The 14,866-nt window shown below is 28.8% G+C and overlaps 1 protein-coding gene across 1 annotated transcript; it reads right to left on the reverse strand.

The window, feature by feature from the left end:
- Window positions 1-2,289: 2,289 nt before the first annotated feature.
- On the reverse strand, window positions 2,290-14,725 carry LOC107443020 (cationic amino acid transporter 4-like). The gene is made up of 5 exons (XM_071178408.1): window positions 14,611-14,725; window positions 14,396-14,468; window positions 7,177-8,753; window positions 5,397-5,505; window positions 2,290-3,621 (listed from the first exon to the last, which is right to left on the reverse strand). Exons 2-5 carry the CDS (start codon window positions 14,436-14,438, stop codon window positions 3,464-3,466), a joined length of 1,887 nt encoding a protein of 628 aa, XP_071034509.1. The 5' UTR covers window positions 14,439-14,468; window positions 14,611-14,725; the 3' UTR covers window positions 2,290-3,463.
- Between the last annotated feature and the right edge of the window lie 141 nt (window positions 14,726-14,866).

Genomic DNA, 14,866 nt, shown 5'->3' on the forward strand with positions numbered 1-14,866 from the left:
TTGTCTTTCAGCGTAGAAAGGGCCTTAAGAGAAGATGTGAAACAGATTTAATAATCTAGGAAAATTTATTATTCGCGATCGCAATGAACTATAGGGGGCAGTGTTGTATGAGACGATTACCTGTGATTTCTATATGAACGGTCATTCAGTTACTCCAAGGACGTCTTTAAGGTAGCGTGTAGCATTGCAACGCACCTTCTTTATTGTGGCTTATTAAATTTAAAAAAGAAAAATGTTTGATATTCTTTCTTATGCAAACAACAAAATGGTATTTCTTTTTTTTTATAAATATTATGAAGCTTTTATGAGGATATTATGAGAATATTACTCATAATATTATAAGGCTTATATATACTTTTTGTTCATTTTAATTTTTGAACTAATATGATTCTTAAAACTATAGAATGTAAAGTTTAAATGGGCCTTTCATGTTATATCATTAAATTTAGTAAAACTATTTCTCGGGCATTAGGTTTTAACTCTTATAAGTTTAATTAGCCACAATAAAGAAGGAGCGTTGCAATGCTACACGCTACATTAAAGACGTCTCTAGATCTAGAGATCAGTAACTCGAGTAACTGAATGAATGTTCATATGGAAATCGCAGGTATTTGTCTCATACAACAGCGCCCCCTATAGATCGTTGCGATCGCGAATAGCACAGATGTCGGTAAAATCGATGGAGATGTGAAAATATGAGAAGGATGAAGGATAAAAAAAACTTTGTGTAGCCTAGATTTAATGTATACTATTGTCTTTTTCGATTATAGGTATTGCTCTCCTTTGTTTTCTAATTTTTATTAATAGCTGCTTTTATGTGGGTCATTTGACTGACACTTTAATGATTTTTTTACAATTCTTGATTCGAAAGAGAACTTTGATATTAATATCAAGTCAAAGGATAAGTGTCAACATTATTAAAAATACTATATACATATCCTGAAAAATATTTATAAATTATTTTTAAAAAATATTTTATTTCGTCCTTGTCCTCTATGTAGCTAGCACAGAGGTCGCTAAAATCGATGATGGTGCAAATGGGATGTGAAGCGGGTTAAAAATTCTTTGTAGCCTAGATTTGCTGTGTACTACTGTCTATTTCGGTTATAGGTATTGCTCTCCTTTGTTTTCTAATACTTATTAATAACTGCGCTTGCGTTGGTCATTTGACGGACATTTTAATGATTATTTTTTGGTTCAAAAGAGAACTTTTGTATTACTATTAAGTCAAAGACCAGGTGCCAACATTTCGAAAAACATATAGATCTACTAAACTATATTTATAAAACGTTTTTCTTTTTTCTTTTTGTACTTGCCACTCTATATAGTTAACAGAGGTGTCGCAAAATAATCGATGATGATGCATATATGATTTGAGGTGGGTAAAAGAAATCTTGGTAGCTTAACTTAAATGTATACTATTGTCTATTTTGGTTATAGGCATTGATCTCTTTTGTTTACTAATAATTATAAAAGGGTCATTTCCAGAACAATTTATTGATTTTTTTAATAATTTTCCGGTTTGAAATATAATTTTAATATTCCTATCAAGTCAAAGGACTGGTAGCAAAATTTCTAAAAATATATACATATCCTAAAATATATTCATAAAACATTTTTAATTTTTTTATCATTTTGTACTTGTCACTCCATATAGTTAGCAAAAGTGTCGCTAAAATCGATGATGATGCAAAAATGAGATAAGAGTCAAGCCGCACATGACTTCAGGTTTTTTTTTTTTTTTCAATATTTCTGTTTTCCTGCCTTCCATTTGTCGCTAAGTCTCACACTTCCCCATACCCCTTGCTACGCCTCAAGCTACATATTGTATAAATATATACAAGAAGTTCAGAAGCAAAGCACATGTTACAGATCATATTTCAGATTTTATTTAACTTTTACTACGTGTTTTAATCATATTAACTATCATAAAAACAATAATGATTAGAATTGTTCTTACCTTGATGAAAAATATCAAGAAAAAAATATAAAACAGATTATATAAAAATGTTTAATCTGTTGATTTTAATTGTTTTATTTTAACCAAAATGTGTTATGTCACTCTTCTTGTTACCCCTTCCCTGTCCCTTGCTCCAAACAGTCACAATTCCTCAACCCCCCCCCAAAAAAAAAAACTTAAATGTCAAAAGTATAAAATAATTATTTCTTATTATTCCTTTTTATCGAAATGCACTTCTTAAGAATGTAAAAAAATGAACTCGGTTGACCTTTAACTCTTGATTATATTCAATAAATTACGGTAAAATAAGTGTTCCACCACAATAAATCTGAAATTACAGAGAATTTTATTTAAAAATGTCTTGCTGAAAATTACTTCTTCTTTTCACTGAAAAAAAAGAAGAAGAAAAAACAATTTATGTTCCATACTGCTTCATATGCTAACAGGTTGAAACTGAACTGCTAAAAAAAATATGAAACTTAGTATTCTTCTAAAAGAATTGCATCTAATTCACGGATTTCTATTACTAACATTTAATTTCGAATGTGGAATAACTGTTCAGATGCCCAAAAAGCATAATATTTTGGAATAATCCAAGTAAACTTTTACTAGGCTCATAATTTCTCTTTCTAACTTAAAAGATTTCAAATATCCAAAGAAAAGTATTTAATCCGAAACACTTCAATGAGATTTTTATTAGCAAAGAAGTTTAGTTAGAAGTTTAGTTAGTGTCTAGTTTTCAATTTTTTCCTTCTAACTTAAAGTATAAAATCAATATCAGTCATTTTTAATAGCATCAAATTGTGAATATTCCAAGAAATGTTTGTTAACAAAGGAATTTCCTGGATTTTTCTTTCCAACTTCAAATACATATGTAATCCTTTGACGTCCAGGGATAGTCTGGTTGGTAGGGCACCGGACCCGTGTCCAAGAGGGCGTGGGTTCGATCCCCGTCTGCCCAAGACTCCCCGAGTAGTAAATGGTGACCGAAGCACGTTAAATCTGTCGAGTCATAAAGTCCTCCATGTTCCTATAACAAACCATACCTCTGGGGATACTGATCCAAGAATTTCCTTGTCTTCTGGCTTGTTTCAAAATTACAATTCTACGGTGTTGAACATTAGTAGTCGTAAACCCAAAATTGGGTTGGCTGTTCAACGAAGGTTATAAAATAAAATAAAATAAAACTTCAAATGCATATATAATCAATTGACGTTGAAAAATTTATGAAATCTGAAATACTCTTAAAAGTCTTTTGTTAACAAAGAATTTTGTCTAGTTCGTGGTTTTTTCTTTCTAACTTCAAATGCTCATGTAATCATCAAAAGCTCAAAAAAATATAAGATCCAAAACATTGTTATGAGACTTTTCATCAAGAATTTAAGTTTGTTTACGGATATCCCTTTTTAATTTCAAGTATGAAATCACTATCAGATGTCCAAAAACCCGTTATTTTGGAAAACTTTATATCATAAGAAGATATTTATTATATAATATTTATGCCTAGTTTCTGATTTTTTCTTCTGAGCTAACTTCAAAAGTTATGTCAGTTTCAGATGAATTATACGCTACTGCTTGTGAGGAGTGTAATGTGACTGATTTTGGAGAAGAATTATCAATTTTGCTGTGTCCAATACCGTATCCAAAGTATATGAACAAACCTGTAAAAATTGAAGTGATAAATTAAGTAAAATGATAAAACATTTCATTCAAATGGTTATAAAAAAAATCATAATTTATAATACAAATAATGAAAGAAATATTATATTTAGTTTAGCAGCGTGTTACACTAAAAATGACATATTTTGACAGTTTTACTTAAAAAGGGATATGTTCTGACAGTTTTACGTTTAAAGGATATATTTTGACAGTTTTGCGTGAAAGGAATATATTTTGATAGTTTTATGTAAAAAGGATATATTTCGACTGTTAAAAAAGCAATAACAGAATGATAGCATACACAACTAACTATTACATTTGTTTTCTGATTATGAGATTGTGGCACGTCAAAATATAACAATTAAGCATTAGTTTTTCGACTTTTGTGACAAATCAAACAGTAATTATTTAAAATATTTACTGTTCGGTGTTTGTGACAGGTGAAAGAATAATGACAGATTTTTTTTTCTTATTTTGCGTTTGGTGGAACAGCTAACATTGGTCAAAAAATAACGTAACACAATTTTAAAACAGTTACTATTTAATATTTTCCTTTGGTCATAAAAATAAAAATTATTATTTTTAAATCAAAATATGGTATAGAGACACGGATTTTTCTCTTAATTGCAGTTACGAGTATTATTCTGAATACATTGGAATAACCGGAAGAAGAAAAAAATTCAAATTGACTGAAGCATAACATTAATCTCGTAATTTTTACTTTCTCGGGGTTTTTTTTCTTTCTATTTTACTTAGAAGCATTCCTTATTGTCTTTAATACTCATACAATGCCTTTAGAATTTTTTTTACATTATTTTGCTTAATTTTGATGCAAAAGTAAAGCGAAATTTGCTTAAGGAAATTTCCATCCACTTCTTATTTTCTTATCTTTGAAATTTATTCCGGCGTATTTTTTTTTCAATGAAAGTATTATATTTTAATATTTTTAAATCTCCGAAACTAATTAATTACCTTAAAATGTTTTATTCTGAAATTTGATAGACATTTCAAAATTTTTGACAGAACAAATTTTATTAAAGATTTGGCTTTCGTATTTTTATGGATAATTTTGTACTTTGAATGCAGTCAACTTTGAATTACTATTGCTGCAAATTAAAAAATTTATATGAAGATTCTTTTCTTCAAGTTCAGTTTTTTCTACAATCATTGAAGATTTTTTTTATCTTTTAATTATGTTAATGTGTAACTACTGAGATTTATTTCTTTTCGAACTTGTGCTTTAAGTAATGAAAAATTGTCTACCATTTCTAATCACTGCAATAAAATTAGCAAATATTAAATTGCAATAATTTTTAGCAATAAAATTTTCTATTTAATTTTACTCAAATAACAATTAAATGAAAATACTTCCATGGTAAAGTGTCTAATAAAATGATGAAGTTCAGATAGTTAATACTTCATATCTAATCGCTGAGACTAACCAAATATAAACTTTGGAAATTCTAAACACTATCTAATAATTTTTTTTTTAAAAATCAGGTTTATTTTATGCCATCCCCTTCCGTCTAACAGATTTGATTTTTTTTTATTTATTTTGTTTTCAGTTTCAGAACTGATTCAAGTCCTGTAACAATGCCCTGATAGTTTTTTCTAATTTATTACATACTGTCTCAAATTATTGAAATAAGCAGTATTAATACCTAATTTAATATTAATATCTAATCATTATATTTTAGCCATATGAGAAATAAATTTTAGAAACTAAAATTCACGTAATCAAATTTTTTAACTGATTAAAAAATAGAGCTCCACTTACCTACTATAACCCACACTAACAATCTTAACCATGTCACTGCTTGAAGATTAACTAAAAGAACGATGTTGATAAATATGCTCAAAGCTGGTGTCAATGGAACAAGTGGTACCTGCAATAAGCATTTATATTATGAATCTTTAAGAGATTTGTAATGACTTAAGAGGCTTATACTCTTTTAAAAAGGAGTGAAGAAAGAAAATGATCGTTAAAAAAATTAAAACGGTTCATATGCATAGACAGTATACTCTCGATAACTCGAACTTCGATATCTCGAAAAACTTTTTTTGTCGAAAAAATATTTTTCCCCTTGGCATTATATGTTAATTTGAATTCCAATGTCGAAGAGTTTCTTCTCAAAACCTTGCTAAGACAAATTTTTGTTTCGAAATAGAAAATGAATTTTTTTGGAAAAAATCACAATGTAAATTTATTGTAAACCAATTCTTTTCTATTTAATGCATAATTATTTGCGTCTTACTATTAAAATTAAACTTACCGTAACTTACTATTAAATTTATTATTAAGAATAAAACTATCATTCTTGTATTTAGATTTATAGTCAACTATCAATATAAATATATTTGTTAGTAGTTATTCTCATGTATCATGACTATTTTTTAGAGTAATGTCTTAGAATATATTTTTATACTTTTTAGAACGTATTTAGTTTTGAACTTGTTTATTTCAAAAACTCGAAATTTCTTTAGCCCCCTTCAACTTTACGATATTGAGAGTATACTGTACATGTAATTCCCCTTTGACTGTGATTACCCAAAAGTTTCTTCACACTTCAGAGAAATTATTGTTTTTTTTTCTTACACCGAATCTCATGGCCTCTTTCAAAAGCATGTATGCATGTGCCAAATCCAACATGTTCAATCTGCCTATACTATCAAACTCTCCTTGCCACAGTGGTCAATTTCTCGGACATTGCAGGGTCTGTTTCGTTCCAGGCTCCACATAGATCATATTTTCGTATATGGTGAGAACCAGGGATCCACTGTTGAAATGTCTTTATTTCGACAATTATTATCACCTGTTACAGTTGTTAAAATTAGTTTTGTATCACCTTATATATATATTAGAAGTAACAATTTTAAAATCGCAGTAAAGAAAAGAAGTTGTCCGTTTTTTGTTTATTCTGAAAAGAAGAAAAAAATCGGTCGTTTTCATAATTTTTTTTTTCTTTAATTAATGTACAATGCGCAATCGCATTTTGTGGTGCGTAAAAGTTTACTATTTCCCGAGCTTTATTGACAAAACGTAAAAACTTTGTTCCAAATCTAAAACACCAGTTTTGAGGTGCGTTCGCTTCCCATACAGTTAACGAAACAGTTAAGAAACTTCACTCATCACGCTTTATTCACTCGTAATCTTAAATGCAGGCATTTTTTTCAATTCATTTCTCGAAGGAACTCAAAAAATATGAATTAACACTATACTGAAGAGGGATATAGATATCCATTTTTGAATACGCAGCTTACAAAAATTCCTCCAGCAGAAGTTTATAGATCTTATTTAACCATAAATTTAATCAGCATAAAATAGGTCCCAGAAAACGATGAAACAGGCAATGAATAGGCTGGTTAAAGGTGATTACTGAACACAATACAAGTGAAGTGTATGTTCTAAGGTGCGATTATAAAAAAAGATTTAAAAAATAATCCTTTTGAACAATTTCTGATGTAATAATCGAATTTTCACTTAAAAAGGGGCAATCTGGCTGGTTCAAGAGGAAAATTTTACTGTAATTAAATATTAAAATATTACAATATCTTACCTTATAATTAATATGCATTGAAGACTGCATATTCAGTAATATAGGGATGAAAGATAACACGAAACCACAGAGTAGAATGACTACAATTGTAATAGACCACCACACACCTTTAACTATTTTGACATAAAATATCCTCACGAATCCGCACAGCAGAAATGTGAACACCACGTAATTTATCAAGCTCATGACAACGAGTCTTCCTGGTTGACAGTCAATGTAATTTTTCAGTCCCTTAAAACGTTCTTTTAACTGTCCTGCTCGATCTTGAACATGAAATTCTTTACCATCACGGTCAGTTGAGGATATATCTCCGCTAGTGTCTGGTCTATATCGTATAACTATTACTGACGCACTAACAATTAGATAAGCGAACAAAGTGCCAATTGAAAGCATTTCCACCAAACTGTTTATATCAAAAATGAGTGTGAGGATGCCAGACAGAGACGAAAAAATGTACATTGCTTTTAAAGGTATTTTAGTTTTTTTATTAACAATTGCACAAAAGCTGAACAACAATCCGTCGTCTGCCATAGCATATACAATTCTAGTTAATGCAAAAAGACTTCCAATAATCGCAGTTGCCATACCACTAACAGCTCCTAGTATGACAACTATTTTTGCCCAGTGAGCACCATGATAATCTAAAGCATCTGGCAAGCCAGAATCTTCAGCAATATCTCGATAATTGACCATAAGTGTTAGTACGGAAGATACGCCAATATAAGCAAATGTCGCAATACCCATGGAAAGCATGGTCGCTCTAGGGATTGATCGCTGAGGATCTCTCACTTCTTCCCCAGCTGCGGCTATGGAGTCGAATCCTACGTAAGCATAGAAGCATGAGGCAGCTGCAGCAAGAACTCCAGAGAATCCAAACGGCATGAATCCTTTAGTTTCTGGGTTTGTCCAGTTCTTTATATCAGCAAAATATGCCCCTACACAGATTATAGTTAGTATAACACTCAGGTTAACAAATGTAAATACATTATTCAAATGTGAGGTCATTCGAATCCCAAAGGAAAGGCATACAACAAACAAAATCAAAATTCCTAATGCTAGAAAATCCATGTATTCCGCCATATATGGTTGGTGAATTTCTCCCACAAGCGCCATTGTTCCATTTTTGATGCGACCTCCAGTTAAAGAGTCTATGTAAGCACTGCATGATCTGGCTACAGCTGCTGCTCCAATTATGTGTTCCAGTGCAACGTTCCAACCTACTAGGAATGCCCATAATTCTCCAAGGGATAAATATGTATATGAATATGCTGATCCAGATCTGGGATACCTTACTCCAAGTTCAGCGTAACATAAGGCAGATAAAAATGATGCAAATCCACTGAGCAAGAAGGCTAAGATTATTGCTGGACCTGCAATGTTTTTGGACACGGTAGCTGTAAGAACATAAACTCCAGAACCAACCATGTGACCAACGGCCAGAAGAGTGATATCCACTGTATTGAGACATCGGCGCAAATTTGTTTCCAGAATATCCATATAAATACATTTTTTTCTCATAAGCTTTGATGTGAAGGTTCTAATCTTTTTTGGTACTTTTTTATTAGTTGATAACACATCTAAGAACGAAAAGTAAATGAAATTAGTACTTAATAATTTAAATTTTATAAATAAAAAGGGGAACATCACTTACAATTTTATTTAAACTCGCATAATATGACGCAGGATAACAAATTTTGCGTTACATTTATTTAACTACTTGATTTTATCTAATTCTGTGGTGGGATTTCAAATCTGAAATTAGTTTTGCTCCTAAAGCTGAAATTTTTTAAGGACATTTTTAGTTAATTTTTTGCCGCAATGTAATATTTTAAAAACGTTTTATATAACAAGGGGTCACGTTAATGTTACGACAAACTTCTAGAGGAAATCGTATCACCAGGATTAAAACTGCATGGGAACCCATGCCTGGAAATGTCGTGCTCGGCTAGAGGCTCCTCCCTATTACAACCTGTTTAAAAACACACAAAGAAATAGTGATTAACAGACAGTGAATTCTGAAGCACGCGAAGTTCATAATAGAAAAGCGTTCCCAACGGTGTATGATGATGATTCCAGGCATTCGTTCCCATGCAATTTTTATCCTGATGATATGCATTTACTTCCTTAGAAGTTTGTCGCAGCATTTATCCAACCCTCTGTAACATATGTCATTAAAAAATGTCATTAAAAAATTGTAGCTTGGAGCGAGAAATAAATTGCAGATTTGAAATCAGGGAAGCGAAATTATCCAAGCTCTGATTAATAATCTCATGCAATAGGAAAAAAAACAATTTTTAGACCCGTACATAATATGCCAAACAAAAACAACACAATAAAACAATGAAAAGTGACAGGAGAGTGATTACTTGAGGATATTTTTCGGACGCAATGTGTACAAATTTCGTACCAGATTAATACTGTTCATAATAGGCTTGAGATCCAACTAGATTTGAATACCTCCATTTAAAGTTTCAGAATGCTTCATTTAAATTCGTATAACTACAAAATGTACTGTTTCTCCTTTATTTATATGAATTGTCTGTTGAATTGTTTTATTTAAGTAAAATGCTTTCAAACATGCATTCTGAAAAAAAAAAAAAATTTTTTTTTTGAAAATTTTACTATCGTGATCCCTTTAAATGTTACTACACTGTGCTTCTTTATGAACAATATAAAAGAAGAATGTTAAACCTACTGTAAAAACTGAGAAATAATATCTTTCTGAATATGATGTCGAATAACCTAAACAAATGTGGGTAAAAACAATTTATTACGAGCTAACACCAAAGCGAGTGTTCATATACGATTTAAACTTATAATAGAAATAGCTTACACCTAATTCTCACTCATTCACACAAAATGAGTATTATTTTCTCTTCAGAAGACATGTTATGTTTATGTATGTGTTATGTTATGTTATGTGTTGGCGCGCTCTTTTTTATCGCCCGAAGTTTAGAGTTTGTAATTGTGAATTAGTCGGCAAGACTTTGTTGCTGTTATATTTTGTTATGATTTTATTAAATAATTTGTTGTTCGTTGTTTAAACAGATGTGGATGTTTTTAAGGATAATTATATTTTTTCGTGTAATAAGGATAATTATATATATATTTTCTAAATCTCTGTGAACTGTATTAATAAATGATTTTAACATGTATAATTTCTATCAGCTTCCGTTTTGTAAAGCCTCGTTCAATAAGTTTCTCTTTATGTTATCGCTGTGCTACTCATATTCTTGATTTACAAACTAATTTTACTTTGAAAATTTGATAGTAATCCTTGTCAAAAATTAAGTCAGACAAGTATGTACATTAGGGATCGTGAATTGATATTTCAGTGTAATAGGAAATAATAATAATAATATTATTGTTATATTATATTACTATTATTTCCTATTATTATTATATTATATTACATTACTATTATTTCATATTATTATTATATTATATTATGTTATTATTATTTCCTATTATTATTAGATTTATATTATTATAGTATTATATTATTGTTATTATTATTATTATTACATGTATCATATTATATTATTGTTATTATTATTGTTATTATTATTATTATTAGATGTATTATATTATATTATTATTATTATATACGAAAAATTCTATTTTTCAGTCGAGAAAAAAATTTGTTAAGTAAATATTAAATGTCAAAAAAAGCACCCCATTATTGGATATTAGATTAGTTCTATCAATTCAAAATCAAATCACAATCTCAATTTGTTTTAAATATTTGTGAAACAATTTAATTTTTTCCTCAAAGTAATGAAAACTACAAATAATGATCATATATGTTTCCTTATATATAATTAAACTGGAATAAATTTTTTTTGAAAGTAAGGCAAAGTATCATTAATTAAAATATTTAAGAAAAGAAAAGCACCAATTATTCTGTGTAATGGGGTTAAACTTTTAAAGGCAGGAATATTTACACTTATAAAATTCATTTGTTCAAAGATTATTCCATGAAAAAAATAACATATTGTAAATATTTATTATTTTCAATTTTTTTTTTAAACAGTCGAAAAAATGTCGAAGGAAAGGGAGTCGAAAAAATTTTGAAATGTAAGGTTTACAATTTTTATGTCATTTTAAAGTAGGAAATTTTACATAACAATAATATTCATAACAACAATTAGAATACCAAACTTTAAACCGTTCTCCTGACCAAACTATTGGGACCATATTACCAAGATAACGGCGACCCCCTATATTTTGGGTGTCAGAAATCCGATTCCATCAACAAAAATAAAATATTTATTCAGAGAAAGTAAGTTATTGTGTCTGATTTCGAAACTTAAAATATCGTCTGCATTAATTAATTAGATTATTTAAGATCACCCCCTCGAATTATTAAGATCTAGTCATAAAACGTGAAGTTCCAATCTTTAGACCAATAGTTTTATAAAATGTCCCGTAATACCTTAGAAAATATGAAATAATGAGACTAACTTCTAATCACGTTCAGGATTTGTAGCGTCACTAAAATTGATTTATAATCATTCTTTAAATTCTGAAACCGTTTTTCAATAATAAATTTGCATTTAAGTAGATTTTATTAAATTTATTTTAAAGAAATATTCTAAGAATGTAGATGCAATAAGAGTGGTGAATCGATAACATAAAATTAGGAGCACTGGATAAAATATTCCCTATTTATTAAATCAGACCATAAAAAACTTTAACCAAATAATGTATAGGTTAATACTCCTTCAGATGCGTTAGAAATAAGAACTAAAGTCCTTAAATGCTCAAAATGTCCGACTCCAAATTAATATTATTAATGCATTTTATGTAATATTATCTATTAAATTATTACTATTATCATCATCTTTTCTATTAAACTTAATAGCATTTTTAAAATAACAAAAAACGGAGCATGGAAATCGAGAATTTTGCCAAGAGTTGTGGTTTCCCTTAGCTCTAACGTCATTCGAACTTCACAGCGCTTGCGCGAAAATTTCCCTACCAATCACAATATCGATATGAGGTAGGAGATAAGGTTAGCGTTACAGGTAATGTACAGCAAATGCTTTGCAAAAGCAAATATATTTTGTAAATACAAAATGCTGCGTGCTGTACAGCCTTAATATATATTTTTAGAATTCTTGTCAAAAATGAAGTTAAAAAGTTTTCTCATGAGGAGTCGCGAATTAAAAGTAGGAAGCAAAAGCAAAAACATTATCAAAATTTATTATATCACTATTAAGGAGGGCGGAATGAAAACATTAAAAGCAATTTTATTGCCGAAGAAAACAAAGAAGAATTCGAAATCGATGATTAGAAACACCATCAGTTATATTGGATAATTAAACTGAATTTGTTCTCCCTTCCACCTGCCTAACTAGTGACTGGCCTGATTTCGATATGGTTTTAATTTCTGTCTCGATTAAATATTAATTTATGGTCTTTAACTCGCATACCTTTTTACTTTTTTAAAAAGGATTTTAAAAATATGCATTATCTGAGGGTGATAATTACAGAACATAATTAGCTTGTATACCTTGCTAGGAAATATCACTACTTATGGTCTCTTTCAATCATACTTTGATACCGTTTATATGCTGTAAAGTAATGTATTTTCTTCTTCCTTTTTTTTTTTAACTTTTACTAGCAAATCATATCAAATCCATTTTTCTCTTTCTAAATTTGGTTTCAAGTTATAGGAAGCTATAATAAAAATGTATATCGTAATAAAAATAACCTTCGCAAATACTCTAATAAAGACTAGCTGTAAAAAGTCAGTAAAATATCCTATAAATAGCAGTTCAGTTTTAATGGTCCTTACCCAATCTATTTGCCTTGCACTTTAAAAGGTGTCTATAAATTTTAGACAACGCCAGGAAATACTTTGATCAATAACAGAAATTATATTTTAAACCTTAGAGATATATATTTATCAGCACATTAATTGATGCCTGTAGAACCGGACTAATACTAGTTATCGCTATTAACATGCGTATTAGCTTTAAACAAACTCTATTAAATATGTATCACCAGAATTTTATCAATTTTTAATCATCTGTATCCATAGATGAGAATTTAATTTTATAAGCTTTACAACTGTAAAAAGTAATTGCAATAAGATTTTTAAAAAATTAAACACTTAAATTAATAATTAATGCAATGACAGGAATTACATTATCATTATTGAAAACATTTTTTTATAATTTCGATACACCGCAATCCTTAATTTAAAGTTTCAGATTTATGTTTATTAAAATTTTTAACAAGTTAGGTAAAATGCAGATGTAAATCTAAGTATTGTAAATTCATAATATTAAATAATAAGTAAAAAAATTGAAACATTATGAAAATTATAATACATTCTTAGAAAATTAAAACTGCCAAAAACATTAGTTTTATGATGATGTTATTTTTTGCAGAAGGCATTTTAAAATGAATAGATCAACAGTAACATTTTAATATGAAATTGCTAAGTATCTTAAATCTGGTATATCTTTATTGCATAAGTAGAAAACGTTAAAATTTAAATAGCTGTCCTAAAACTGCAAAAGGTTTCGCTAAAATATTATGAAAATCATAATACGTGTTTAGAAAAGTACTCTTAATGGAAATTTTAGCATTAAAATAATAAATAAAATAGCTAAGCATCATAAATTTGATAATTCTTATAAAACAAGTAGGAAAAGTTAAAATTTTATAAACTGCTTTAAATTGCGAAACTCTTCGTTAAAACATAAAAATCATAATTCATTTTCAGAAAATAACACTTAATAAAAACAGTAGCATTATAATAATAATATTGTCGATAAAAAGATTTTCGAAATGAATAACATCGATATTAGAAATCAATAATTGGAATAAATTGACGTTGGAATTAAAAATTAAGGAAATGAAATACTACAACCTACGCTGTAGATAATACGTAAATAGATGTAATAGAATGAAATAGCTAAGCATTATAAATTTAATATGCCTTTATTGCACAAGTAGAAAAAAAAGTTTAAATTTTGCAAATTGTCTTTAAATTGCAAAACTCTTAAAATTATAAAAATCTTAATAGATGCTTAGAAAATAGCACTTAATAAAAACAATAGCATTAAGATAATATTGTCGATAAAAAGAATTTAGCAATGAATAAGATCGACATTGGAAATATGTTACGACCTACAATGCAAATAACTAACAGATGGTGAGTAAATAAATACAATAGAATGAAAAAGATACAAAATAGTTTAATTACCTGATTTCTCTGTTTCAGTCATTTCGTATGTTTGTTTAGTCATCGTTCTGATAAATGTATTTTATTGAGTAACCTATGCATTCAAGAAAATATCACGCATAAGTTGTGCAGAAGACCATTTTAGCAGTTTAGTATCAATTGAAATAATATAGTTTAAGATTCATGTGCTACATAAATATTTTCTTAGACTAAAATATGTATTGGGAAAGACTTACTACATGAACTACCTCTGAATTCCGAAGAAAAAAAAATGTGTCTCTGTTGCACTGTAATCGAAAACAATTGGTAAATATTTATGATCGTGAGGATAAAAAAACATAAAATGACGCAGCTCTGTTCTATTCTCTCAAATAGAAAGTGTTTAAAGGTGTTTTTCAATGCTATTTTTTCAAGGTAAACAAAAAAATCATTGCCTTGGGTTTAATTTTAAGCACTGTATCTACCTGGTTAAAAAAATTTTTTATTTATATA

The sequence above is a fragment of the Parasteatoda tepidariorum genome, chromosome 3 (genome assembly GCF_043381705.1).
Source record: "Parasteatoda tepidariorum isolate YZ-2023 chromosome 3, CAS_Ptep_4.0, whole genome shotgun sequence".
NCBI classification, from domain to species: Eukaryota; Metazoa; Arthropoda; class Arachnida; order Araneae; family Theridiidae; genus Parasteatoda; species Parasteatoda tepidariorum.

Bases quoted from the DNA above. Each gene is read 5' to 3' on its own strand.
- LOC107443020 (XM_071178408.1), bottom strand. From the start codon at position 14,438: ATGACTAAACAAACATACGAAATGACTGAAACAGAGAAATCAG. The intron at 5,506-7,176 runs GTAAGATATTGT...TGCTTATTGCAG, and splicing joins CAATGCATATTAATTATAAG to GTACCACTTGTTCCATTGAC. The intron at 3,622-5,396 runs GTAAGTGGAGCT...CAATTTTTACAG, and splicing joins GTTAGTGTGGGTTATAGTAG to GTTTGTTCATATACTTTGGA.